Source organism: Ambystoma mexicanum, chromosome 10, assembly GCF_040938575.1.
Source record: "Ambystoma mexicanum isolate Mex_15411 chromosome 10, UKY_AmexF1_1, whole genome shotgun sequence".
NCBI classification, from domain to species: Eukaryota; Metazoa; Chordata; class Amphibia; order Caudata; family Ambystomatidae; genus Ambystoma; species Ambystoma mexicanum.
The window spans coordinates 944,133,201-944,159,780 of NC_090932.1; the positions used below are offsets into that span (position 1 = coordinate 944,133,201).

General features: G+C 39.2%; 1 protein-coding gene across 2 annotated transcripts in view; it reads right to left on the minus strand.

The window, feature by feature from the left end:
* Window positions 1-26,580, minus strand: part of NAALADL2 (N-acetylated alpha-linked acidic dipeptidase like 2) — a 4,115,865-nt gene that overhangs the window by 1,132,787 nt on the left and 2,956,498 nt on the right. For both annotated transcript variants that reach the window (XM_069618713.1, XM_069618714.1), the window contains one exon: window positions 6,037-6,180. In XM_069618713.1, coding sequence (XP_069474814.1) covers window positions 6,037-6,180 — 144 coding nt within the window. The remainder of the gene's footprint in view (window positions 1-6,036; window positions 6,181-26,580) is intronic.

The window sequence follows — 26,580 nt, forward strand, 5'->3', positions numbered from 1 at the left end:
GCATCGACATGTACTCCTACCATTTACTTATATCATGGATTACCCTCATTGTACTGCAACCTATTCAGACTCTTTCAAATATAGCACAATCCCACCAGTTTTACAAATCCCCTTCCTGAGATCCCACCCAGAACAATATTGTTGCATCTTTTGTCGCCGTTTACTCTGAAAACAATTTGAAGTCACAATGTATTCTCAACTCTCCTTCATTCTACATGTTTAATCCGTCCATCCACCCCTTCAATTCATAATTCAACCATAACAGTCTGTCACGCTAATCGTTCATTGCTCCTCATTCTTGTGAACCTGTATGCACCTTTTGACACTGGCAATGACTCTACCATATGGTAATACCTTGCTTCTCTTTATATTTCTTGTTCTGACCTCAATCTAGCCCAACATGATCTGATTGCTGCCATTTTATGGAAGTTCACTTAATCTCTGCCTCGCTATAACTGTGGGTCCATGTTGTTTTATAAAAATGTGTTCACTGATATTTTTTTATTGCTAGCATTTGTATACAGTGCCTCAATGAAAGTGATACACACATGTAATACAATAAATGACATCCTCATCTAAGTAACCTGAACATAAGGGTGAGTTGTTATTTTTGGTGCCCAGTATATCTGGAGCTTAACATCATTTGTATCTGTCATCCATTCTACTGAAATAAAGAAACAGAAGGAAGGGAGCATAGTGGCACATTATTTAAGGATACAGCTACCATTAGTAAATCAATAAGATAATACTTTTACTAGTGACATCAAAACAGTTCACAACAGTTGGATCTCCAGATCACTCCCTCTGCACAATCTCAAACTACATGCATGGCCTTATATACATTCCCAAATAGCATTGACATATTTACCAGAATGCAAAGGAATGTCAAATGTTAACACTATTGAACATCATTTAAATTGTCAAGGATTTCTGCTACTCCTCAGCAGAAGAAATTATTTAAAATATTTTTAAACACATAACGTTAAATTGCCAATCCTGTCTCCACACTGTGGCAGGGTGTGACACAACGAATTCTGCTTTGCAGGTGTACAAGGGTGAGTAGTGGATAAACTACATTTTCAGGCCTGACAATTCTACAAACAGGTAAAAGAGGCCCATCAAAAAGATTTACCTCCTTCCCATTTTTCAGTAATGTGGGCAAAGGGGAGACTATACTCTCATAAGGGGTGTGAATTTGAGCGATTAGCAACCAAAAACGCAATATTAACAATTGCAAAATAATAGAATGTCCAATCAAGGTTCAATATAAAGATACACTTTAATTACACAAATCAATTATACACTTAACTATCAATAACTTTATGATACCCTACTCCTGTAGGGTAATACATAAAAATTCAGCATGAAATTATGCAGCACTCTGGAAATTTGGCATGGAGGAAAACAGGCAAGGAATGCAACAAAGAATTAAAAAGGATTTGCTTTGTAGGGAAAGGTGGACATGTGTCTTAGCCAGTCGCTATGGCATCAAACGTTGGACCAGGTTGATGGGATAACTTCAAAGTAACTAATTCCAATCTTTGGCTGTTTGTTAGAGTCAAACCTGTTTTCACACCATTGGGTTTATGTGTCAAACTAGTCTAGAAGGAACCAAGTAATTTTGATCCCAGGCAGTGAGTCATTATTAAGTCGAATTTGAGTGGGTTCACCATTGGGTTCAAGGTGGCTTTGAGTAATACAGGCTAGGATGGGTCACCAGGAGCATTTAAATGATTGAGAAAAGTTCCACATTAATGAGTAGCACTGGATCAGTGGTTTCAGTTAAGCTAAGATGTGAAGTCTTGGTGGTTAGAAGCTTTGCTTGATGCAATCGGTCAACATCATCTGCACAAGTCACTGGTGCATAAGCGCTGCTTTTGAGGGGGTTCCGGTGGTGCAATGCAGCTTTGAGCAGGTTTTAAGTGAAGAGCATGGAGGATTGAAGATTGAGTGCCAAACGCAGCACTGTCTAATCCTTCTGGTATGAATTCTGCAAACAAAGTTCAAAAGTAGCTTTATAAGTTTAGGGCAGTAAAAGCAGGGAACTGGCACTCAGGATGCTGCAAGATCGACTGTAAGGGGATTTAAGACAGGTTGAGTCAGTTCAGGATCTGCTCTCCCGTCCAAGGTTTACAAGAGGAGTGGCTGGTACTGGTCCACCAAGGGGTCCCTCCAATGTTCCCGAAGGAGTGGGTAGGGAGCAGATGTTGCCTCTGTCTTGGGGCACTCATTCTTCATCCTATTGCTTTGGGAAACTCAACTCTTCAAAAAGGGGTCCCAGTGCATACTTCCAGGATTCCGGGATGGTCAAAATGTTAATCGATGAGGGGGTGGCAAACCAACTCTTTTAGAAGCAAAAATTCAATTGGGGATTGGATGAAAGCAAGGCTGAATTAAGGGGGCAATCACTGTCCTTCTTGAAAGTGGTTTTGGACTTGTTGCATTAACCATGTATGGCACAGGAAGGAAGGAGAGGTACACAGAAAAGCAAAATGGTGGAATTGTTTCCCAACTATGTTAAGCCTCCTGTGACTAAACTAACCCTGGCCCTTTCCTTGGCTCATGGCAACAAAGGCCCTGTGGTATGTAGCACACTTGTTTGAGGCTAGTCCTTTTGTTTAGAATGCGCCCTTTGATTTCCGTTTCCCAGGACAGCTGCTACTGAGAGGCTGCCCTGCTAGAGATAGTTGTTACCAGAACTCATTAAGGATCAAAAGAGATACGGTGCCCAATGGCTATTGTCCTGCTGGGTGCACCAGACATAGCCAGTCTATGGATATTGCACATACCCAAACCCTGTCTGCCCTGGGCTCACAGTGTTGACATATGTATGATACAGATCAGATCTTTAAGTAGCTTTAAGAATTATCTGGATTACCAACCACCATCACCTAACTCAGTGATGGCTTATTTCTTCAAGATTAAACTGCCACCAGGGTGGTAGTTCATCATAATTATGGAGTCTTGGAACAGAAGTGCAGATTATAAATGCAGCCTCTGTGCTGAAGTGACTTTGCTATCACCCATCTGTCACGAGGACACCTGCAACATTTGAACTTGGACCGTACCACAGGAGAGCAGGCACTGCACTCAGTGAACTGGTGCAGCAGGGCACTAGAGTATACAGTGCTTTGGGCATGGAGTTTGATGAAAGAGGGTCTGATTAGAAGATTGCCCTTTCTGAGATGAAATCACCTGTATCATTATATCATTATACAATAAATAAATTGGGCTTCTACAACCTTGCCAGATGCAATCCATCACACAACCTCAGGGGGTTGACTCTTTCAGGGAAAACAGGGACCCATCCCAGCCTGGCGTAGGAGGCCTACCATGGTTTTTACCACAGCCAGTACTGCCCAAGTGATAGAATAAGGGAGATTGGATGCTCCCAAACTGCCCACCCTGTGCTTTGTTGAATGCGTAGGAGATTGGATGCTCCCAAACTGCCCACCTTGTGCTTTGTTGAATGCGTAGGGCACCACTGTCAATCACACCATACCTGGAAATTATAATACTGGCCCAGGTTTTTTTTGTTTCACTTCACATATACCTGTATGTCCAGCTGTCACAATAAACATTGCTCTCTGAGGAAAGAAAGAAGCCAGCAGTTATCTAGGGGTCTCTGAAGCACTTCAATGAGTGATAAGCTTGCTGTGCCAAACCAACTATATTTGCCATGGCAGATGAAAAGCACAGAGATTAATGAACACATCACTTTACGTAGTGTAAAGTGGAATTTGTGGAAAAAGGTTTGTGGAAAATTGGCTTATCAAGCTTTGCTGCATGAACGTCCCCAAGGGGCAATGTACAGGCATTGATTGACCCATATGATCAGGTGGGGAACCCGAGCAATCAAGGTGAAGGGGAAGGAAAGGTACAGAAATGGACAGGCATAAATGATCGGTCCATAAATTGTCGAGTAAGCGGTGTTTAGGTGAGGTCAGGAGGTTAGGGAGTGACAGAAAAACCCAGCGGAGCAAGGATGGTGCTGCAGAGCATAGAGGAGAATGTGGCAGCGATTATTATGTGTGAGATGTTGGTAGCAAGAGAGAGTTGTACCATATAGCGGGTGTGAAAGGTTTATTGTTTGGTGGGCTAAGTGAGACAGGACTAGTTGTGCAATAAGAGGGGCATAAGGTCAGAGAGTTAGAGGAGAGCTGTGACAGGGGCAAGAGTGAGAGAAAAGTGGGACAAGGCAAGAGAGGAGGGAGGAGACAGAGAAGAGAAATGAGAACTGAGAGGAGAGGTGAGAGGGAAACACAAAAGGAGTGAGACAAGAGAGATCAGATATGGTATTAGAGAGGGGAGAGAGGCAAGGTAGGAGAAGGGCTTGTTGAGGGGAGGGGGAAGGGAATAAGAGAGTTTGTGCACATTTCATGGACAGACAAATGAAACAGTTGGAGACTGAACATAGAGGCACAGGGAGAGAGAGGGAGATGGGGAAGATTAGAACAGGTTGGAGAAAAAGAACAGAAATATCAAGGAAAGGACAGGAGAGTGCCCATCAAGAGAGCAAGCACAATTTGAAAGCAGAATTTTGAAAGCCTGTGGGCCTCATTACGAGTTTGGAGGCAGCCATGCCCTTAATAAGGGCATGGCTGCCTCCAAACTTGGGTCCAGATCCGGGTTCCTTGAATGAGGAATTACCGGGCCATTCCAACCTTGGAGGACCCGGTAATTCCTCATTCAATATACTCATCCCCATTTGAGCCCCCATAGTGCTCAATGGGAATGGGGAGGGAACTTGGGCCCGTTGTTAGCTCCCTGGTCCCCTCACAGGACTCGCAAAGGATGTCTGGTCTGACCAGACGTCCAGAGCGGGTCCCGCAGGGGACCTCATAATAGGGCAGAATGGGTTTAACATCTCCGGAACCTTTACCGGCGCCGTTAAACCCATTCCGCCAGGGTCCTAATGAGGCCCTGTATCTCTGTATTAGAATGGGGAAGCCATCAGAAGAACACCAGAGTGAGTCAGATAGGTAAGGCAATGCCCTATATACCTTCACCATAATCACTTGTGGTTAGTGGCACCAGGTCTAAGGAGGTGGAAATCCTGAGAAGAAAAGAGATGAGTGTCCAATAGTTTGCCGCAAGATCTGTAACATAAAAAATCAGTCTAAACATGTTATTTTTTGTATTATAAAAAAAAAACATCATTGAACCACATATTTAAATATTGGTAAAGTTACTTCATAAAACATCCTAGATTACACTTTTTATCCAAAATCATCCGCTTTTATGCAACAAACCGAATAAGGTACCAACATTTCACCAAATGACCTGCTGAATATCAGTGTTCAAGCCAAGATCTACTTAGATCAGAATGCTGGAGGAAACATTGGTGTGGAAACTGTGCAAACAGTGGCAGGAAGAAGTCTCATATAGGCATGAAAGGATACCGGATGTATGGTGTCGAACAGAAGGTGAAAATGTATTTTCATGTAGCTGGCACAGTTAGAGAAATATATTCTAAAATACATGGAGCAAGAGGCAGCATGGCAAGATGTAGATTTAAGTACAGGAAGTATAGGTCTACTCCTCCATAAGCAAGTGTTCCTTTTTTCTATGTCTTCATCCGCAAATCATGCATAACTTGTGGAATGCAGACACATGCCAGAAGTTTTGCCTTGGCACCATACACAGGACACTTTGCTGAGATCATGTTGAACATCACAGGCATGACCAATGAGGTACTCATTAGTGGTCATGGTTGATGAAGGCCATGATGATACCATAACCTAGTAACACACTTAGATATAGTTGCTCAACTTGTAATGTCACAGATCAGGTACATTCAAAACACAAAATTCTGCTTCCAGAGCAGAGATGCAGCAGTTAGAAAATGTATTTTCAAATATTTCCATAACTTCCCCAATCTTCATTCACAGTATGTTTGGAAAAGGCACCTAGTTAATCATTGTTTAATTGTGACCACCAATGTTTCTAATACCAAACTTTATTATTGTAGTGTTCATATTTTATTTTTACCAAGCATAGCACACTATTAAACTCCAAAAAATGTGTGAAAATTACCCATTTGCAGAACTTGAATCCGACGGCACCCACTTCCACTGGCAGGATCTTCAGGCAGAGAAAAAAGTTTTTTGACCAGTGATTCAGAAATAGGTTGTACTAACATCGAAGTGAAGTTTGACTCGTTCTGTTTGCAGTTTGTATCTGTAAAAGGATAAAATGACATGTTTGTGAAGTATAGTATATTTTTCAAATATTTTTCTATGTTCAAATTGATTTTGCTAGATTTCCCGGCATACATACTGTAAAAAAGATCACATTAACATTACATACTTGCCTACTTATATTAACATAGACAGAGACAGAAAGACAGACAGAAGAAGACAGACACACAAATAAACATATTGTATAGTAGTAGGTACAATTACTGTATGTCTTGTACATCTTTACAGGAAACTTAAATTGCAGTCATTAACTCTATTTTCTAAAATTAAAATAGGTATAATTAAAGATCAGTAATTGATGGTTAATTGTCATATTGTGCAATGCTAAAACAACACATTTGGGAGCCGCTCTAGGAAAAATATTTAAAGAAAATACAAAATGTTAATAAAAATATATTTTTTAAAAATGTACAAGTAGCTAGCAAAAACAGGGCCTCAGAAAAAATGTTACTCTTGCTGTGTTTAATCAAGAGTGGTATCTGTCATCTTTCCAGGCCCTATTAAAGTTAGTTGGTTAGGTCTATTGACTCAAGCTTTCAAACATGACAGACAGCTTAATCTGGTTATCATGATCTGTGATCTAACATCCATATTATCTAATTGTATTGTTCAATACAAAGTACATCTCCACCATAAATAATTGCTTGATATACTCAAACATAATCGACATGGTCTGAGACAAATATTGTCTGATGTCAAAGTCCAACTGCTTGTGCCGGATTTAAATAGTGAATAACATGATGAAATACCCGTTATTAATCCATTCAGTTACTGTGGCCAACTACATGTACTCTATTTATTCAATCATTTAAATCATAAATATTAAACCGCACCCTTAGGGGTCATTACTAGGATTACAGAATAACTCTGTAGTTTGGGTTAATTAAAGTACTTTTTATTTAGCTTAAATATGAATTACATAATTACCTACATATGTCTCTCTTCTCTAATATTTGCTTTGATGCATCTTATGTATTTATTTACTTATTTATTCACGATTTTATATAGTGCAAACTTGACAATTGAGTTGTAAAAGAAGCCTACACACAGATTTCAATCATAAAAGACATTCAATTTCTTAAACAACAATACAAAGTTACAATAGGGTATTTAATACACTAAAAAGCTATTAGTCATCATCTTATAATAAAATAGTGATACAACAAAGAAAAATGTAAGTCCTAAAAGAAACCATATTTAATCTTTGAATCAATTACACACCTTTTTCTATAACCACATTTTCACCAGTTGGTGACATTTTAGGTAACCCAAAATCATTCTTAATTCATTTGAAAGTTAATTCCAGTACTTTGCTTCTGCCTCACAAAAGATTGCTTCAGAGTACTCAACCGTATGAAATTAGGTGCTTCTAACCTTAGACCTCTCTCTACTCCAGGTATTTTCAGTTTCCCTGTTAAATAAGTGGGAGTCTTAGAATAAAGTACTCTCTGTGTAATACTAATACATTTAAATATGATCCTCTGTTATATAAATAACCAATGTAATATTTTTAAAATTGGCCTTAGGTCATCATATTTTCTTGACACCTTCAATAAGGGTTAAGTGCCTATTAACAATGCATTTCCAAAATATTTATAAGACCTTAGCAACGATTGAACAAGAAGACACAAATGAACACCCATGATGCAATGTTTCACTGCTCTTAATTTAAAGAGCTACAAATGTGCCACCTTCGACAAATAACGTATAAGTGGTAGAAGGGACAATTTATTATCCAATAAGAAACCTATGGATTTCACTGTATCTGTATTCTCAACATCCTCCGTTTCCATTCCTCTCAACTCCTTCAATCAGTCCTTAATTAAGGAATTTGGTGTTATATAAGACATGATTAAGAATGATTGTTTTGCAGTGTTTAACTTCAGGAAATGTGCTGCCATCCATTCAATGTTCTCCTGCAAAGAATTCCTCAACTGCACGATTGCTGTTTTGCATGATACCTTAATTAAAATCTGTGTATCATAAGCCTACTTAGGTACATGCACTTTATTTTTACTTGCTTTCCCCAATGGCTTCATACATAAATTAAACAAGATTGGAGACAAAGTCGAGCCCTGGGGTCACCATATAGTATCTTACTAATGTGTAATTGTTCTTGGCCAATAATTACTGTTGAGAATGGTTTGCCAGAAGGACCAGAACCAGCCTTGCCTCCTGTTCCCATTTTGTATTGAGGTGTGTCTAATAGGACTGAATGGTTGATGGTTTCAAATGCTGCCAATATACCTGACAATATCAGCACGCATTCACCACCATCATCCATCATCCTCAAAGCGTAATCTATTATGTGTAGAATTGGTGTTTCAGTACTCTAAAGCCTGATTGAAATGACACAAGAACCTTTCAGTTTTTATTCAATGAATTGTGATGCAACTACTTTCTCTAACAGCTTACCCCAAAAAGAAAGAGAGGTGACTGGTCGGTAGTGTGACAATGTATCCCATTATGTGGTCTGTTTTTTCAATAGCGGATGTACATGTCCAATTTTTAGGCAATGATACAGAGATTAACTGAACAATACATGTGGCAAGTAGGCAAAAACACTCTTCATTTTCCCGGCTGTATAAGGCTTGTCTGCAAATAATGTGGTCTTTCATGTAACATTATTGAACAGATTGATTCATTTCTGTGCTATCTTATTTACCACCGTACTTTTAGATGATGAAGTTATAGGAATTTCATGAAATAAAGAAACAGAATTATGGGTAAAAAAACTGAGCATGACAGCTTGTGGACCAACATTAATTATATGTAGAAGAATTTAGTATTGTTTTCAACAGCAAAAATAGAGATTTGGATTTATTTAATGCTGAATCAATCCTTGAAGTGCAATATACTTGTTTATCTTTAGTTATGCACAAGTACTGACACCTCATTTTGTCTTTCATTATCTTGTGCTCCAGAGGAAAAACTGAGTGTAGTTTAGGTGGGCTAGGCTAGAAAAAGTTTATTCAGAGTTGGGATTTTGTTTTCTAAGGCAGTGGAAGATAAACTATGTCTATTGCAGAGTGGGAAATAAAATCATGGCTGCAAATGGTGGTCTATCCAAATTAAAATGTAAGAATACTGGACAGGTGGTAGACATGTTCGTATGTCTAAAATGTGAACATTTGTTTCATGCTTATAATCTCTAGTAAAGACGGTCAAGTGCTCAATTACAGAACAGTTTAGCAATTCTTGCGCTTGATCCTACTTCTCCCAAATTGTGGGATGAGCATTGATGGCATGGCTATGTATGCCCATCAGTCCTGCTGTATATTACATTCAATGAATATGACTATCAACCCATAGGAAGTATTACAACTGCTTAAACGTGACACATTTTTCTAGATGAAAAATAAAATGTTTGTGTGATATAGATAGCTCAGTGGGGATAACAAGAGGCCAGGGCAAGTATGTTTTGACTAAAATGAAAAGATTGATGAATGTATCCATATACAAATGACAATACACAGGAAACATGTAGCTAGCTGACACCGCACCAGGGCAGATTCTTAGAGTATTTGGATCTTTCCTCCATGATTTTTTTGCTATTTACCACAGTTTTATATTTGGAGAGGGCTTTAGGAGTGTAGCTTTTGCGCCACTTTCTTTCACATGATCTTTTTTTCTAACCTAACTTCATTGAACTAAGCGTTTTTTAACATCTCAGGTTTAATTATTTTATTTATTCAGAAGCTAACACCTCGGTTCATTCAGCAATAGTTGCTGAGAGATGATCAACCAGGGTGGTAACATTGCCAAATGATTCAGAATGAGGAAGTTTGGGTTTGATCAATTCAATGAATATAGATGCCAAGAAATTCCTGAAATTATGGGATTTTATTGAGATCCTAGGCAATTTATCCAAGTGAATGGGTGCTTCAGGAAGACAAATTGTGAGGCTGACCAGCTGATGATCAGATCCTGGGCATGATGAACAAACTGGATTTAGAGACTCCAGACTGTGTGTGAGGACCCAGTCGATGATATGGCCTTCCTTATGGGTGGGTTCTTTAATCCACTGGATGTAGTGAATCAATATCATTACTGCAGCGCCCGTAACTGCGCCCGCCGACAAAAATGTTGATGCCAATTACCGTGGCACAGTGATTAGATAGATCACGTTTCCCCCCGCAATAATCCAACCTCCACACCACTTTCCTTTACCACTGCACACTTTTGTGTGTGCCGCTGACTCCCGTGTACCCCCTTTAGCGTCAGTTTCTCCAACTTACGTGGGGCGGTGCTGACATGGCAGGGTCCTTTTTTTAAGAAAAACATATATCTTTTTCCTGTGGTAAGCAGGGGACACCCTGCAACCCCTGACTCCCATTACTGCGACCAAGGAGAGCAGGGGACAACCCATCAATCCCCGCTCCACTTGGGCACAGTAATGGGAGTCAGCCGCCTACTCTAAAATACCAACAGTGCAGTAAAAGCGCAGTCAGCATTTTTGAGTCAGAGTTTTTGTATGTTTCCGATGTAGTCAATGGTGTCCAAAGCTGTGAGTAAAGATTTTGCGGGTTTGTGCTTTTCATCTTCTGCCCAGTAATTAAAGTCAACAAAGATGACAATGTTGGATTTGGGTTTTGTAATGCTATTTATGAGAGCCAAAAACTGCTACGCAAATAAGGGCATGTCCTTTGGACGTCTATACATTATGAAAATTGCAGCAGAAGTGTTAGGCCTAGATTTTATTTTGGCAAGCAGGCTCTCATAGCCTTTTATACCAGGGTGTGTAACTATATGGCAGTCAAGATGTTTCCTGATAAGGAGTGCAAAAGCCCCCCCCACCACTCTTTGATCAGTGCGATCAGTCCGTAGGATATTAAAGTTCTGAGGATCAGAGATTGAAGCTGCCATGTAGGTCATATCATCCAGCCAAGTCTCTGTTATACCCATTACATCAATATTAGTGCGGTTGAAGTAGTCCTCCAACTCGTCCCTGTGTTATTCAAAGGAACGAATGCTCAGAAGAGTCAACTCGAGAAGGGACATGGTGGGGCAAAGGGGAGACACAGGGAGTGCTGGCTCTGAGTTCCTCGTCACAGGGGCAATGCTAGGTGATATCTGAGAAAACAGAGGTATATCAATCAATGCTGAGGATTCCTGTAAAGGTGACAGGATATTTGATTGATAGACGTCAGCATTAAACAAAGACTTATTCGAGATAAACTTGAGAGCAGCATGTGTGGGTTTGTTTACCCATGGCTTATCTATTTCAGTGGTGCTTAGCCGCTGGCAAAGAAATGCCAGAGGTGCTGACTCGGGAACCATGCCCACTAAAGTCTGATCCACGTCTCTATACTTCCTTTGTTTAGCCCGGCAACAGGTGGTGTAGAAGTACCAACACAGTCAGTTATAATAGATTGTGCCATAATGCTTTCTAGCGAGCTTCTTTCTAGGGGATTTCTCTCGAATGTAGGAGACGCAAATGTTTTGGGATTAGTTACACAGTGGTATTGAGAAAATCAAACCCTTTGCTGACAATCCTTTGTCACGAAACATACACTCAAAAACGGTCACAGGTGTGAATAAAAATGGATGGTATGAAAAGGAGCGTAGTTTCTGAAAATCACTTATTATTAGGGCCTAAATCACAGACCGTTTTGCAACGGGGTTTTGCCATTATAAAACATATCAGTGAATTAGGCCCTTGGTGTTTAAAAAAACGGAAAAGGACAAACAGAAATACCAGATGCTCCATTTAGCTATATGACCCGGATTGTTTTTTTTTTAAACATAACCAAAAATCAGTCTCTTGAACAGGCAGTGAATACCAAGAACTCAAAGGATTTCTGGTAAACAATGTTCACATAGTTAAATAATAATAATAATACTCTAGAGGCCTTCACCACGTTTAACGAATGGCATACACATTGGGCCTCATTCCGAGTACGGCGCTAACCAATGGCGCTATTAACGCCTTGGTTGACGCCGTACCCGGACCGGCAGCGCCTTGGTGGATGGCGGAATTACCGCCCCATTCCAAGGTTGGCGGGGCGGTAATTCCCCATTCACCAAGGCTCTTCCCCATTCCCAAATGAGCCCCCATAGGGCTCAATGGGAATGGGGAAGATGCAAATAACGGTGACCGTTCATTACGGTCACCGTTATTGGCTTGGAGGCCCCTTTGCGCCCTCGACTTTAACACCTGCTCAAAGCAGGCGTTAAGGGCGAGGGCGCAAAGGGAACTCGGAGTATGGCGGTAAGGGATTACCGCCACCGGTCTCGTTACCGGTGGCCGCTATCCCTTACCGCCATACTCAGAATGAGGCCCATTATCTTATATGGTCGCCCAAGCCCAATGGTCTTGAAAAAGACACCATATTCACCCTTGCACAAAGTGCTGATCAGGAACATTCATATTTGCCCCTCTCAATAGAGGAGGTGGTTTACAACGTCAAAGTGTAAACAACACTTTAAGCGCCTGGCCCAGACTGGGCCCGGGTGGATATCTGTTTAAAATGATTTTATAATATGGGCACCATACCTAACTGGGGTATTCAATTATTTACTTGCCGGGGGAAAGTTACCGAGCTCTGGCATCGAGCAATAATAGTGGTAGTATACAAGGAGAGTGAGAGAGAAATGATATCTAATTACCTCCCTAGCTCGCTAATAGACGCCACATGTCAGATCTTTGGAAGAGTAATTTGTATGCTACCTTGGAAGAGTGGGTAGTCATGAACCAAACAATCTGCCACCTACACACAGGATTCCAAAGAGACATCCGCACGTTTGACCAGGCCTTCATGCTGTACCAGTAAATATATATACGTGAACAAGCAGTCGGAGCACCGCGAAACGCGTCGTTCTGTTACTTCAGGTTTTCCCTTTCTTATGCACTTTGGATCAATAAAGAAGATTTTGTGCAGCCTGATTATGCTGTCAAGCCTTTCATTTTGCTGACATTGGAATTTCTTTACTCAGCTGCTCTCGGGAGTGCAGCCCGCTGGTTTTGCCCTGTTGTGGGGCACAATTTTTCGTTTGAAAATATATATATTACATGGCCACGGTAGTGGCCATGTAGTTATGGTTAAATTGGTGTTTCCATAGGAAGAACACTTTTTGGGCGGCTTATAATTTTACTCCCCCTGGACGAATCCTCACCAAACTTTGCAGAAAAAGTATATGGCCCACTCTGATTATTTTTTGCAAAGTTTGGTGAGGATTCGTCCACGGGGGAAAAAGTTATAGGGGGGTCCCAACATTTCTTTTTTTCCCATAGACTGAATGGAAAAAAAAACTTTGCTCGCACCTACAGCCCAAACCGCTGGACGTATTTTCACCAAATTTGGACCAGGAGCAGCGGGTTGGTCCCAAAAGCGCGCTTTTGCAGATTTAGTGAAAATCCGTTCAGTAGTTTTTTTAAAAATGACCAAAAAGTGGGTCATAAAAAATTAGTGATATCGGTGTTCGGTCCGCGGACACACTTCCCTGTTCGCTCCACGGATAGTGTCCTGATTGGCCAAGCGGCTTATGTCCTGTCTGCGGACATGTGACGTGTTCGCTGATTGGACGGTGTGGACCGTGAAGCAAGTCAGATTTTCGGTAGCGCCCGCCATCTTGGATTTGCGGACGTCCGCGGACAGCGCAGTGAAACTTGGTTTAAAATTTGTATTTAGTAGAGTGTGTTGGTGTTTAGGAGTGTTTGGGGAGGGTGGGAGAGTATGAGATAGGTTGAAAGTTGTGTTTTTTCATGTGGTAGACGTTCTTGTTGTGTTCGATTTGTCTGCGGACATCTCGACTGAATGGGGGGTGTTCTGAGGACTCAATATGTGTCCGTTTTGTTCGGAAGCAAGCTGAAACTGTTCTAAGAACACTTGCGGTGTCCTCAAATGTTCGCAAATAAACAAAATGGGGGTGTTCTGAGGACACTGTCCGTATTGTTCTCTGGCAAGTTGAATGTGTTCTAAGAACACTCGCAGTGTCCTGAAATGTTTGTAGGGGGTGTTCTGAGGACGCTGTCCGTATTGTTCGATGGCAAGTTGAATGTGTTCTAAGAACACTCGTGGTGTCCTGAAATGTTTGTAGGGGGTGTCCTGAAGACGCTGTCCGTATTGTTCTCTGGCAAGTTGAATGTGCTCTAAGAACACTTGCGGTGTCCTGAAATGTTTGCAATGAAACAAAATTGGGGTGTTCTGAGGACGCTGTCCGTATTGTTCTCTGGCAAATTGAATGTGTTCTAAGAACACTTGCAGTGTCCTGAAATGTTCGTAAATAAACAAAATGGGGGTGTTCTGAGGACGCTGTCCGTATTGTTCGTTGTCAAGTTGAAAGTGTTCTAAGAACTGTCGCGGTCTCCTGAAATGTTCATAGGGGGTGTTCTGAGGAAGCTGTCCGTATTGTTCGATGGCAAGTTGAATGTGTTCTAAGAACACTTGTGGTGTCCTGAAATGTTCGTAGGGGGTGTCCTGAAGACACTGTCCGTATTGTTCTCTGGCAAGTTGAATGTGTTCTAAGAACACTCACGGTGTCCTGAAATGTTCGTAAATAAACAAAATGGGGGTGTCCTGAGGAAGCTGACCGTATTGTTCGTTGTCAAGTTGAAAGTGTTCTAAGAACTCTCGCGGTGTCCTGAAATGTCCGTAAATAAACAAAATGGGGGTGTTCTGAGGACGCTGTCCGTATTCTTCTCTGGCATGTTGAATGTGTTCTAAGAACACTCGCGGTGTCCTGAAATGTCTGTAGGGGCTGTTCTGAGGACGCTTTCCGTATTGATCTCTGGCATGTTGAATGTGTTCTAAGAACACTCGAGTTGTCCTGAAATGTTCGTAGGGGTGTCCTGAAGACGATGTCCGTATTGTTTGCTGGCAAGTTGAAAGTGTTCTAAGAACACTCATAATGTCCGCGGACATTAAAAGTTTCCATAGGCCATAGTTGAAATGTTTGACTCTATGGGTGTGATATGCTGCAGTGGTTGCGGCCAAGGCATAGAGTCTTGGGTGCATGGCCATTTGGCCATGCACCCAAGACTCTATGCCCTGACCATAACCACCGCAGCATATCACACTCATAGTTGCTTATAACTTTGGTTCAAAAACAAATTTATAAGGAAAAAAGTTAGAAGTCACTATAGATGTCATATGCTGTGATGGTTGTACTTATTATAATATACTTACTGTTTGGTTTAGTAACTGGAGTACATGTATTTCTTGTTCATTTCTGTGATAAAAGAAAATGGCATGTTAGTATTAGTATTTTGTAATGACTTTTTACATTGTATAATCAACATATTTTTTTTTGGACCCTCATATTTAGTACATTAGAAACCAGAGTACTGTGCAATTTGCTCAGTTTCTGTGTTTGTTGCTAAAATCATTGGGTCTGTGGGAGAAAAAAAAATCCATGTCGGATTAAAAAAAAAACCCTTTTTTTGTTATGCTACAGTTTATTTGTTTGTTTGTTTTAAGTGTTCACTTGTTGCTTCTAGCTAATGCTTTATACATTGTCTTGTTGCATTTTTTTGGAGCAGTAACATATTTATTTGTTTTGATATTATAAAATTTTGGAGCAGTTACATACAAGTAGGCGTATTCTAACTGTCCATTTTTTAATATATTTTAGTTTTATTGATTTATCTGTTTGGATATTGTTAAATTTTGGGACAGTTAAATACTAATTGGTGTATTCTAACTGTCTATTCTTTTTATATATTTTAGAGGTATTGATTTATCTGTTTGTATATTGTTAAATTTTGGGACAGTTAGATACCAATTGGCGTATTCTAATTGTCTATTTTTTGCTCTAATTTAGTGGTATTCATTTATCTCATTAGTTGTTGTAGAATCTTTGGGCAGTTAGATAGCTTTTGGAATATTCTAACAGTTTACATTTTTTTACTACTAGTTTACTTAGGGTTTAAGTACTGTTTAGTTATCAAATTTTGGTTTTAAGAACATTAAATAAGCGTTTGTAAGATTTATTGGGAATCTAAGCTTTAGAGCAATGGTACTATCATTACATGCAACCCATCCACATTTCTTTTTTATATATGCAGTGTAGTGCCCTGAATTGTTTGTGGCTCCTGAGTGGTAGATTATACCTATTGTTGTGAAGGTTTTCTTACCAAGTGATATTTGACCATGTGTGAATCCACTCAGCTTGCAGTTGTTTTTGGTACCATTTGCATTGTAATGTAGAAGCATTAGTATTACGTATTTACTATGTGTTTGTATTACTAACGTGGAGCGATTATCTGAATTGCAGGTAGAACATAATCTACCATGGTTTGCATTTTGTACAAGTTGCTGAAATGGAAAGGATTCACAATTAGGTATTGATATATATACAAAGCGTTCATTGGGGATTTGTTCTTGTGTCACATTGTTGCAGAGAGTGCATGTATGTTTCCACATGTATGAAATCTGGAAGATTTCATTTATATGTATGTTTTTGTTTTCCAGTACTTGTAGTACGTATATTAGAAATTCCTGTGGATCTTCCTGTGAGTTTATAGTGATTTTGACCATTCCAACACAGTAGTCCAATTGTTGTCTTATTCCATAAACACTATGTGTTATCAGGCTTGTTTGCTGCATTTCTTTGAAGTACTAACATTTGCAAACACAATGGGTCTGTACTGTGTAACTAAATGTTGTCAACAATTTGTGGTAATTGAAATAGAATATTCATTGCTACATTTGTGTAGCAACTTACACCAACTATATTTGAGAGTTTAAATGGACCAGGTAGTTCTGTATCTGACTGCTTTTTTTGGAGTTTGTCTTCCTTCTTTGAAGAAGTACCTGGTTTACTTTCCCTAACTGATTCTTTTTTGCTTGTGGTACTTGATGGAGTATTAGTTTCTTTTACTCTCTTTGGAGGATTTGAAGTGACATCCTGTTTCATTTCTGTTTGAGTTATTTTTCATTTTTGTGGAACAGAATATGTGTTTAGATGGGGAGTGTATAGTGAGCGAAGTCAATTGTATTCTAAAATGCAATGAATATCAGTGTTTACTTTACTTGCATCAAAGTTGATTAGAAATAGACCGTTAAGTGTACGTAAGCGTGATAGTGCTACGTAGCTCATGCCTTCTTTAAAGACTGTGTTCCCAATATATATCATTGCTTTGTCTTGGGTAAGACCTTGTGATTTATGAATTGTGACTGCTTATGCAAGAGTTAGAGAAAATTGTTCTCTACGTACCTACATGTATTTGAAGAGAAGGAATCGAGCTGTTGAGCGTCCTATCCTTTTTACTTCTGAAAGTTTGTCAAAGAGAATATTGACAAACTGAATTTTGTTGTCACATGGGTATGTTTGAAAGCCAACAACTGTTCCCAGTGCTCCATTAACTAGTCCTTGGTCCATGTCAAGGTTATTTTTAAGCATTACTCTGCAATTTAAGGATAATTGTAATATCTTTTCTAAGCCTGCTGTGTTTGAGATTGATTTTTCTAAACTATTTAGTCTTGTTGTGGCTTGGTCACACATGGGTAGTGTAATACAATGTACATCTAGTTTGTCTGTGGCGCTAATTTCCATTATTGGTTCCATTTCTTTACTTAACATTATTTCATTGAATTTGAAACAGCTTACAAGAGTTGGCACTAAGGCCATACAATTGACATTTTTGTGGGCTAATTGTTCCATAACATCTGTAGCACATGCATTATCACCATGAAGTGCATTAATGTGCCGGGTTTTCAATATTGCTTCTGCTTCTTTAGAAAGTATACCAACTCTGATACTTTTTAAGATATTGGCATTAGTGAGATCTGCAGATTGCCGCATGTTTTGTTAATTCTCTGTATTGGAAATGTTGCCAAAGGTTGACATTTCCAATGGAGTGTGTTTTCCTGCAAAGAGCTCTTCATAGTTTGTTTTGAGTACTTCTTGTAATCTGAGGTGAATCAAAGCCAACATTAGGTTGGAGACCATGCTCACTTCATCTATTAGTAGCATTTTAATTTCTTTCAATATGTAGTTCCATTGCAGCTTCTGCAGAAAGTTTGTAATAGTCTAATTTGTTCTGGTGTTCTACTGGCAATAGTAGTAATCAGTGTAACATGACACCACCTATATTGTAGGCAGCTACACCTGTAGGGGCAGTGACAACAGCTGACAGTTTGTTGTTTGTCAATTGTTGAAGGAACTTACTGATGATTTTGATTAGGAATGATTTGCCAGAACCAGCTTCACCACTGACGTACAGTAGTATAGGTTTATAATTATGGCAGGAACATTCTTCATTTTCATGTTGTACACCATGTGCAATTTGTTTTGTTACTTCTTGAAAAATGCTATGTTGCTCATTGTTTAGATTTGATTGTAGTATAGTTATGTCTTCTTTATCTTCATCCTGACACATGGGGCTTTCTACTTCTATCACAGCTAATTCTGCCTCATCTATTATTAGTGGTTCTCCCAGTGGTTCTTGGCTTCCTGTTACAGAAGGTTGACTACTGTCAGGAGTTTCTTTATCTAGTTGGGCCTGGAGTTCTTCTTTGTGTTGCTGTTCATTATGCAACATTGTTTTGTACTGTGTAAAGTTTACATCAGTTATAGTGCTTTCATTTGCTTTGAAAGCATCTTCATATGAGTCATAGTTATCTAGTATTTCTTCTTCTTTTCTCCATGGTTTAAAGAGTTGTAACAGGGACATGTAATATACTTCTTTATGTTGAGGAGTCTTTAATGACAATTTTATATGATTAATTAAATTTGGTTTAGTGAGTTTAACTAAACTGCCTTCACAGTTTGTCACTCTGTATTTACATTTTTTTTTCATCAGGCTTTATATTATTTTTGTATGTGTAGTTTTGGGCTATGTGGTATAGACACAGGTTGCCAGAGTATTACTTCTGTTTGGTAGTATGTGTCCAATAAATTGTTTCTTAAAATGTCTTGGCTGCTGGGATCACGTGTAGCTATTGTTTCTATATCTTCGTAGGATTTTTAGAACTCTTTTTCTAGATTTAGCTGGACCAAGACTTAGCCATACTATATTTTCAGATTTACCATACAATGCAGTACCAGTTAAACAATCAGCTGCTTCATATGATCCACATTCTCTATGGGAGAGAATGTTTATGTCCAAGCTGTATAATTTCTGAGACACTGTTTTATCTGATGACAGGTCATTCCAGAGGTCTTGGAGCTCTGTCTTTTCTGCTTTGGTTAAGTATGCTATGACATATCGTGCAACTGCAGTAGAATTGTCTGCAATGTACTGCACATCTATGTTTGCATTGCATAAGTGGGCAATGATTGCATTGCAATCATTGATATATTTTTCTTCTTCTTTTCTTTTTATGTAATATGTATTTTTAGGTGACTTACCTTTAACACTATGGGCCTCATTACGAGGTATGCCGGTAGCCATGCTGCTATTGGCGGCATGGCTGCCGGCAAAACCGCATCCGTGTCCGTGTCCTCGGAATGAGGACTTACCGGACCATTCCGAGTTCGGATGGCCCAGTAATTACTCACTCGAGAACACAGACACGGTAAATCCCCATTCCCATTTCAGCCCCCATAGGGCTGAATGGCAATGGGAGAGGGAGTAAACAACGGGCCATTACGAGATGGCCCGTTGTTTGCTCCCTCTTCCCCTCGCAGGACACGGTATGCACGCCTGGTTTTCCAAGGCGTGCTTAACGTCCCCCGCGAGGGGACCTCGTAATGTGGCGGAACTGGTTGAACAGTGCCGCAGACTTTTACGGCGCCGTTTAACCCGTTCTGCCAGGGTCGTAATGAGGCCCAATGTCTAACTGAAGACATGAGGTTGTTCACTTGACCTGTTTCTGTAACTGGTCTAGGGAAACCAAATCGGTATTTTGGTGTAGTATTTCCCTTTGTTTTTGTATTTGCGACGACAATATTTTCCAGATTTGTGTCTTTGAAATTGTAAACTTTGTGCATGAAGATCACTATTTGTTGCTTGCAATGGAATTTCACAAGTGACATATTTTTCAATAAACTGTAAAACAGTGGCATCACTGTCTTGACCAAATTTAGGAGCATCTTTAATCCATAAAAGCATGTGGATATGTGGTGCTCCTCTGGCTTGGTATTCTTTTCTCTAAAATAAATATTGCACTTCTCCAAGGGGAGGAACAGTTTTATTACAAATAAAATGTAGCATAGCAATGAAGTGATGCTGAAAATATCTTGAAACATTAACAGGATCCAAAGAACAAAGTTCTCGAGGTGTTAGTATATCTATGTTTGTTTTGTTTTTGTTTGATATGCGTAGGAAATCATGTAAATCTTCCCGTGCATATTCTGCACAACTTAATGTAACAAACCAAGTCGGTGGCCCTAGGTTTCTGATCATACAACGTACATCTCCATGATGTCAAAACCAGTACTCTTTAGTACCACGCATATTTGCTAATAAATTTGTAATATTTGATTGTAAAACCTCATCCTTTTGTTGCACTTTTTGTAATAATTGTGTAGCTGTCATATTTTGAAAGTGTGAGCCTGATTTTAATGTGTGCAACTCCGTAACATAAAGTTGCTAGTTCACTTTCAAAGAGTAGGTGGAATATGTGTAAATCTGGGATCTTCAGAATACATCCGTAATGAGCTGATATTTGAATAGGTCTATCATCGTACCTTCCTCCTTTGACAGTAGGAAAGAGTAGAGGAAAAGCACTTGCTTCTATACTTTTTTCCCATATGCTGATTGGTGATCCTTTTGTTTGACGCATTTGGTATGTTTCCAGTGCATCTTCTATGGTGTCATAAGAGTGCAAAGGATGAATTGTATAATGGTCTAAAGTATTTGATATTGTAGCAGGATCTAGGAGCTCACATTGACCAGCTTCTTGTGTTTCTTGAATTATTTCAGTTGTATCCTTCAAGTTTTCTTCAATATTAATTTCTTTGTAATATTCATTATTCTTTTTTAAGATATTGCAATGCATGTCTAACTTTATGTAAATCTACCAGCTGTTGCCATATTTTTTTGTCTTTTGTAGGTACTCCATTTTCTAAGATAATTAAAGATTGCTGCATTGGACGTTGCACTCCTATAGTATGCACATTTTCTTTTAAATCCAATGGTAAATAAACTACTTTTCCATAAATGTGTATTACCAATTCAAAGAGAGGCAATTTTGCTGTTTTTGGTTGAAGGCGTGTTATTGCTTGAAATGGGTGCACTGTTTGAATTACGATGCTCTCATATAAATTAAGTTGTTGTAGGGGTTTTGGTAGTTGGTATCATTCCAAATTATTTGTGATAGCACGTGAAGGTGTTTGGTTGTTGTCAAGTTTTGTAGTGTAGTAACTGCAAAGTATTAAGGGGTCAGTTATTTCGTATTTGTTTTCTGCTACAAGGTAGAGAGCTAATTCAAACCATTTTGAAACTTCATTGTCTTCTATTTTGTATGATAGGTCTACAGTTTTTGTGTTACTTTTATAAAAAAGTTCTGCGGCAACATACACACACATGGTTTGGTACTTCAGCTGATGTACTTTTAAATGTTAGTATTTCTTTTTTGTATGTGTTTAGTAAGTTTTCCCTGTGTAGAATTGTTGCTAATTTGGTTTAAAGCTATTTCATTCTGTAAGTGGCTTTCACTTCCAAAATATTTTTTCTGGATATAGTCAATTTCTTCAAGTAGGTCTTTTGCTGTACCATGTAGAAGTATGTTATTTAAATTTGCTAGTGCTAAAGCAGGACTTTTAGCATAGTACAGTTTATAAACTAGATTTCTTATAGTTGAATGATGTGTTGATATCCTTTTGATATCATGGAAGGTGGTTTTACAAGTAGGTCCTGTAATGCAAGCTAATGAATGTCCTTGTAGGCCTGTGTACTTGCGCACTGGACAGGTATCAATATTTTGCAGTAGTTTAATTTTGATTTTGTCTTTGCTTTTTACATATTGATTGAGGAATTGGCGTAAAGACTTGAAAAATTGTTTGGGAATGTTACACATTGACGTGCATGGCCATTTGTATACTAGATGTTCTGATTCAGTTGAATGAAGGAGTAGTTCTAAGTTTTCAGGGCATATTTTGTAAGGAGTACTTCTTGTTCCATTATGGTATTATTCACTTTTTCATAACCTCGACCACTGCTATGTATGGCAATTGTATTTGTTTGCTTTTGTTTGTGCGCTTCTTCATTAAAATATGGTTCTGTGCTCGTAGTGTGATTCCATTCACCTCCACAGATACTTAAGAAGTTCTTTCTGTTGACATTTCATTTATTGAGAAGTCTTTTTTGTAATTTAGTTCTTAGTTTTGTTAGTGGTTTCATTTTGTTTAACAATAAAATAAATAACTTTCTTTCGAGAAGAATTGCACTATCAATGCTTCTAAGATTAATTTCCTACGATAGGTTTTAACGGTTGAACCTGGTTTCTCTTCTGTTTTCATAAGATTTTGAAGGGCCCTGTGACGGAAAATGTGGGCTAAAATACTTTTCTTGGTATGCTTACTTTGAACTTTATCAAGATTTATAGAAGCAGTTTTATCTGTAGTGATAGCTGATTTTTTTTTAATTGTTTTCTGGTTTGTTTTACATTTTGATAGACAAGGCAACGTTTTTCCACTTGGAATTTCTTTTGTTTCACTAAATGACTGTATTAGCTGTTTTGTTTCAACTTCTTTTACAAATTCCGCTAGATATGGATGCTTATGTTGGACACTTTTATTTTCATTTGCTCTACTTCTGTGTTGCTTTCTACGGACTTGACTTTTAGTAGGCATTCTTTAGGGTCTGTTGAAAATAAATAAAGAAGGTATGGGTTGGGGTGTTCTGCAATGTATGTGTGCTGTGTGCATGAGTGTTTGAGTAAGATGATAAAGATGTATGTAATGGTGTGTGATTGTGCATTGGGAACTACAACTAGTAGAGATTGGTATTCTTGAATTTATATGCTACTAAACTGGGGTTCAGATGACAGAAAAAAGTAAGCTAGTGGTGTGGAGAAGTAAAAATAGTAAATCTAATGTATACAATTAAAACAGTTATTTGTTCTATAATATCCAAATTTTAGCAGTTGAGTTGGGTAATTTGTGTGTCCAAAAATAGGAATTTGTGGGCCATTCTGTCTGTAAATCGCTGTTTAAGACATGGGGATTTTTGGACAGAATGGTGCAAAATCTCTCTTTTTAGGCATAGAAATAGCATGAATTAACTTTACAGTGTGTTTCAGTAATAATACAAATATTATTGTGATATTCTACTTACTTTTTTTTAACAGTTTAATTCTTAGTTATTCTTTGTTCTTCAAATTTGGTTGCTCCTTTTTCAGCAGAATGGTCTTCACTGCAATTGTAAAAGAAACAAATTAGTAATTTTGTTTGTATATAGCACTGTTTTTGATTTAGACATTGATTTTTTTAATTGAAATCCTCAGCGCCTTCCTCAAAACCATTAAAACTATCTTATTTACATAAGATACGTCGCACAAGTTCAATACATATGATATGTTCTTAATGAACAAATCGTATTGTAATGACTAACTTTAGCAAACAAAATATCTTTACTATGTTTGTGAAATTCATAATATACCACTGAATACCACTATTTCTGTAACTTCCAGGTAATAGTGTCTCAATGTCAAGCTCAAATTAAAGTCATTGAATAAATAAAGCAATAAAACATATATTAAGTCTTTTTGAAAATGTGTTCATGTATTGTACAGAAAATATGCATACCTGTAGTTTGTGTTCATGCATTTGGATATGCATGGAGCTGCAAGTAGAAATCTTGGAGACTTGTACAATATTTCTTGTAGATGGTGCTTGCCAATGATATGGCACTTGTACTCAGAGAGATTCACAGTACATTTGCAGTGCTGATCTATGATGATGCAGTTAGATGTAGAGGTCTTGAATGTGATTGGTGGATGGTCATGTGACTTCTTAGCTACATCCAATGAGGGAATGGAAAGTGAAGTGGAAATGGTAGAATGGCTGTTCATGTTACGATATGTCCGCGGACATGGCAGTAGTTTGCGGACATCGGGTGTTACATCCGGGGATTTTTGGGTTCAGAAGTCATGCACATGAGAATGAGCACTGAAAGGGATTGGTCAGGAAAGTTTAGTGGGTATGTTGTGCCAAGAGAGAGTTTCTCAGATACTCTTTTTGCTGAGAGAACAACAGATAGCTATGGCTGTGTGTTTCAGAAAACAGATTGTTTGGATTTTGGGAGTTTCATGGATACATTGATTGAAGGTGCATGCAGAAAGCTGTGGAGTAGCTGTAGATCTTGGATTTCCACATGTAGAAGTACACTGGCATGGAGTACGTGGAATGAAGTGGTTGGACTTGCTACCTCTTTGTGCTAGTTTGGAGACAGAGCAACCTCCAGACATAATTGTAATTCATTGTAGAGGGAACAGTTTAGGACATGTGTCTGGAATTTCTTTGCCATTTTCTATGAAAGAAGGACTTGGGAAGGTCATGGACATGTTCCCTAATTCTCAAGTAATATTTTCACGGATTGCACAGAGACAAATGTGGCTTCGTTCTTCATCATTTGGTCCACAAATGGAAAAAGCAAGGCGCAATGTTAATAAGGCTGTTTGTGCCTTTCTAAGAGATTTTGGCATGTCCTCTTTTCACAATGAAAATATTATGTTTCGTAGAACATACATTTTTCGCAGAGATGGAGTCCATCTTACTTATGCTGGCAATCAGATTTTTTTGAGAAATATACAAAATGCATTACGACGTTTTTTAGAATTACAGCATCCATTTTGAAGTAGGTGTTAAGTATTTATATTTTTTGACATACAAACACCTCCCAAAGGCTCTTTTCAGAGCCACCACTTCCTACCAGAGAAAATTGCAATTACAATGGTTATGATAGGGTAGCAACCCAATTTTTTAGATGTCCGCAGACTTCTAAAAAATACAAAGGGCCCTGCTTCATTTATTTTCGCTTCTTTTTTTTTAACTGTGAAAGGCGGCTCTGAAAAGAGCCTTATTTTTTTGATTTTTGTAATTTTGTATTTTTTGGTTTTTTTATACACGACACACTAGGAAAGGAGAGGAAAGGAGGGTAAAGGGGGGGACACCAACCACAGGGATAAGAAAGGGTGAGCTGAGAGAGGAAGATGTAAAGTGGGTTTTATTTGGCTAGTGAGCAGGTCTTCTCATGCTCTGAGACGATAGTCTCAAAAGTACTGCGAAGCCGCTCCCCCCTGCAGAGTACATACATATAACTATGACCCTCGAAAGGTAAGAATTCTGTATGGCCTGTGAGGCAGCTTGAGGAAGACGCTGTCCCACAGAGGTGGTCCTTGTGGTGACAGGATCAGAAACAGAGGATGAAGTAGAGGAAATCAACCTATTACATTGTACCTTGCGAATAGCCCCAGAGTGAAATGACCTCAGGTGTCGCTTCATGCTAGTGGCCCCAAAGCTGTACGAACCGTGCCTCCCACGACTGAGTATCATTTTGCACTCATTGCAGGTGACACGGTTCGCACAAGCCTTAGGACCATTCCCAGGAATGGTAAACAACCGCCACACCCAAGAATCACGCATAGTGCGGGTAGTAGTGATTTCCTCTACCTCATTGTCCTCATCCTCTTCTTCCTCCTCTGCATCCTCACTCCTGTTCCCCTCTTCAGGTCCTTGGGGAGGTGGTGGTGGTGGAGGGGGTGGCGGTGGTGATGAGGCAGACACAGCACCGGGTGGAAGCAGTGGAGCCACAGAAGCCATCAGGTTGAAGATGGAAATCTGCAGGTTGCAGCAAAAATCTCTGTGCTCTGTAGAATAGCCAGAAACACAATGAGAATAGGCTCTATGGTGTGGTCTTTTATAGGGGTGCTTGTGCGCGGTCCGCAGACATGCGGGCTGTCCGCAGACAGATCGAACGCAAAAAAAGGTTCAAATGGTTTCAAAAAGTATGTATAAGCTTATAATTAGTATGCTGGACTTGTGCTATGGTGAGTTTTTATTGAAAGATATTGTGAATTACTTGAAAATGTACTTTTAAATTGTTCGGGGAAATGAACAGTGTCCGCATTCAGAACATGCGATCAGCGTGGGCACGGTCACATGGTCGCTTTGCGAACATGTTCGCGAAGGAAGCGGCTGTCCGCAGGACACCAAATGCACGGGCATTGGTTTGCGCATGCACGTTGATGTTCTACGGACACTGTTCGGGTCCTGAAGTAATTAAAAGTGCATCAGACGTCAAACGAACAGTTACGGACAGGCGTTTGTTCTTAGAACAGTGTCAACTTGCTTGCGAACAATATGGACAGAAATAGTGTCCTCAGAACACCTCCATTTTCGTTTCTTTACAAACATTTCAGAACACCAATTGTGTTCTTAGAACAGTTTCAACTTGCTAACGAACAGTACGGACAGGTATAGTGTTCTTCAGGACACCTCCATTTTCGTTTATTTACGAACATTTCAGGACACCGCGTGTGTTCTTAGAACA